The 966-nt window shown below is 40.4% G+C and overlaps 1 protein-coding gene across 7 annotated transcripts in view; it reads left to right on the plus strand.

The window, feature by feature from the left end:
- The first annotated feature begins 378 nt into the window (after positions 1–378).
- Positions 379–966, plus strand: part of LOC122251436 (uncharacterized) — a 26,889-nt gene continuing 26,301 nt past the window's right edge. For all 7 annotated transcript variants that reach the window (XM_086543093.1, XM_086543094.1, XM_086543095.1 and 4 more), the window contains exon 1: positions 379–490. In XM_086543093.1, the coding sequence (XP_086399219.1) occupies positions 401–490 (90 nt within the window). In that variant the 5' untranslated portion in view covers positions 379–400. The remainder of the gene's footprint in view (positions 491–966) is intronic.

Raw genomic sequence — 966 nt, forward strand, 5'->3', positions numbered from 1 at the left:
CACTATAAACACGTTTAATAACACATGAATAATGGGATATAATATTAGTTTAGTTGCGGTGGGTTTTGTACTGAGCTAGTAAGTTATGTATACTTGATATATATAGTTGTATATATGATTTATAAGATTGGCAGATACTGTAAATGTGATGATAAAGTATGACATAATAGTTTGCAATAAATTAACTAAAAAAAATATATGCTACATACTCATTTCCCCTTCTTTTTCACTTTCAGCAAATATTACAGGTAAGGCTTAATCCCACGCTCTTTACCATGAGACAATGTCACAATAAGCTCACTATATCCTATCCATCACTACACCCTCGATCTTTAAACCAAATGAATTAATCAGATCCCCCCCCCCAAAAAAAAATATTCCAGCTAGGGTCAAAATTACGATGCGCCTTACGGACGTGACCTATTCTTCCGATCTGGAGAGGGACAACACGCAGGCTTACAGGGACCTCGAGTCTGACCTTACGACCAAGGTAGGTCACGGGATGACCTTGTTTTATTTTTTTTTTTGTCGATATTCTCTTTCGCTCTCTCTCTCTCTCTCTCTCTCTTGCTCTCTTTCTCTCGCTTTCTCTTTTATTATCTCTCTCTTTCTCTCGCTTTCTCTCGTATTATCTCTCTCTCTCTCTCTCTCTCGTTATATTGTTCTCGGTATCTTGCTGTCTTACTTTCGATCTCTGTCACTTTCTCTCTCTTTCTCTCTCTGTCTCTCTCTCTCTATCTTTCTCTCTCTCTCTCTCTCTCTCTCTCACTATGAATCATACTATCTATCACTTCCTATCTCTCCCCCTCTCTCTCATTCACCCTCTCTCTCTCCTTCTCCCTCTCTCTCATTCACCCTCTCTCTCTCCTTCTCCCTTTCCATCTCTTTCTCCCTCTCTCACCCTATCTCTCTCTCTCTCACTCTCTCTCACTCTCTCTCACTCTCTCTCTCACCCTCTCCCTCTCA

This window comes from Penaeus japonicus, unplaced genomic scaffold, assembly GCF_977035675.1.
Source record: "Penaeus japonicus unplaced genomic scaffold, GWHDUDI00000001_assembly GWHDUDI00000013, whole genome shotgun sequence".
NCBI classification, from domain to species: Eukaryota; Metazoa; Arthropoda; class Malacostraca; order Decapoda; family Penaeidae; genus Penaeus; species Penaeus japonicus.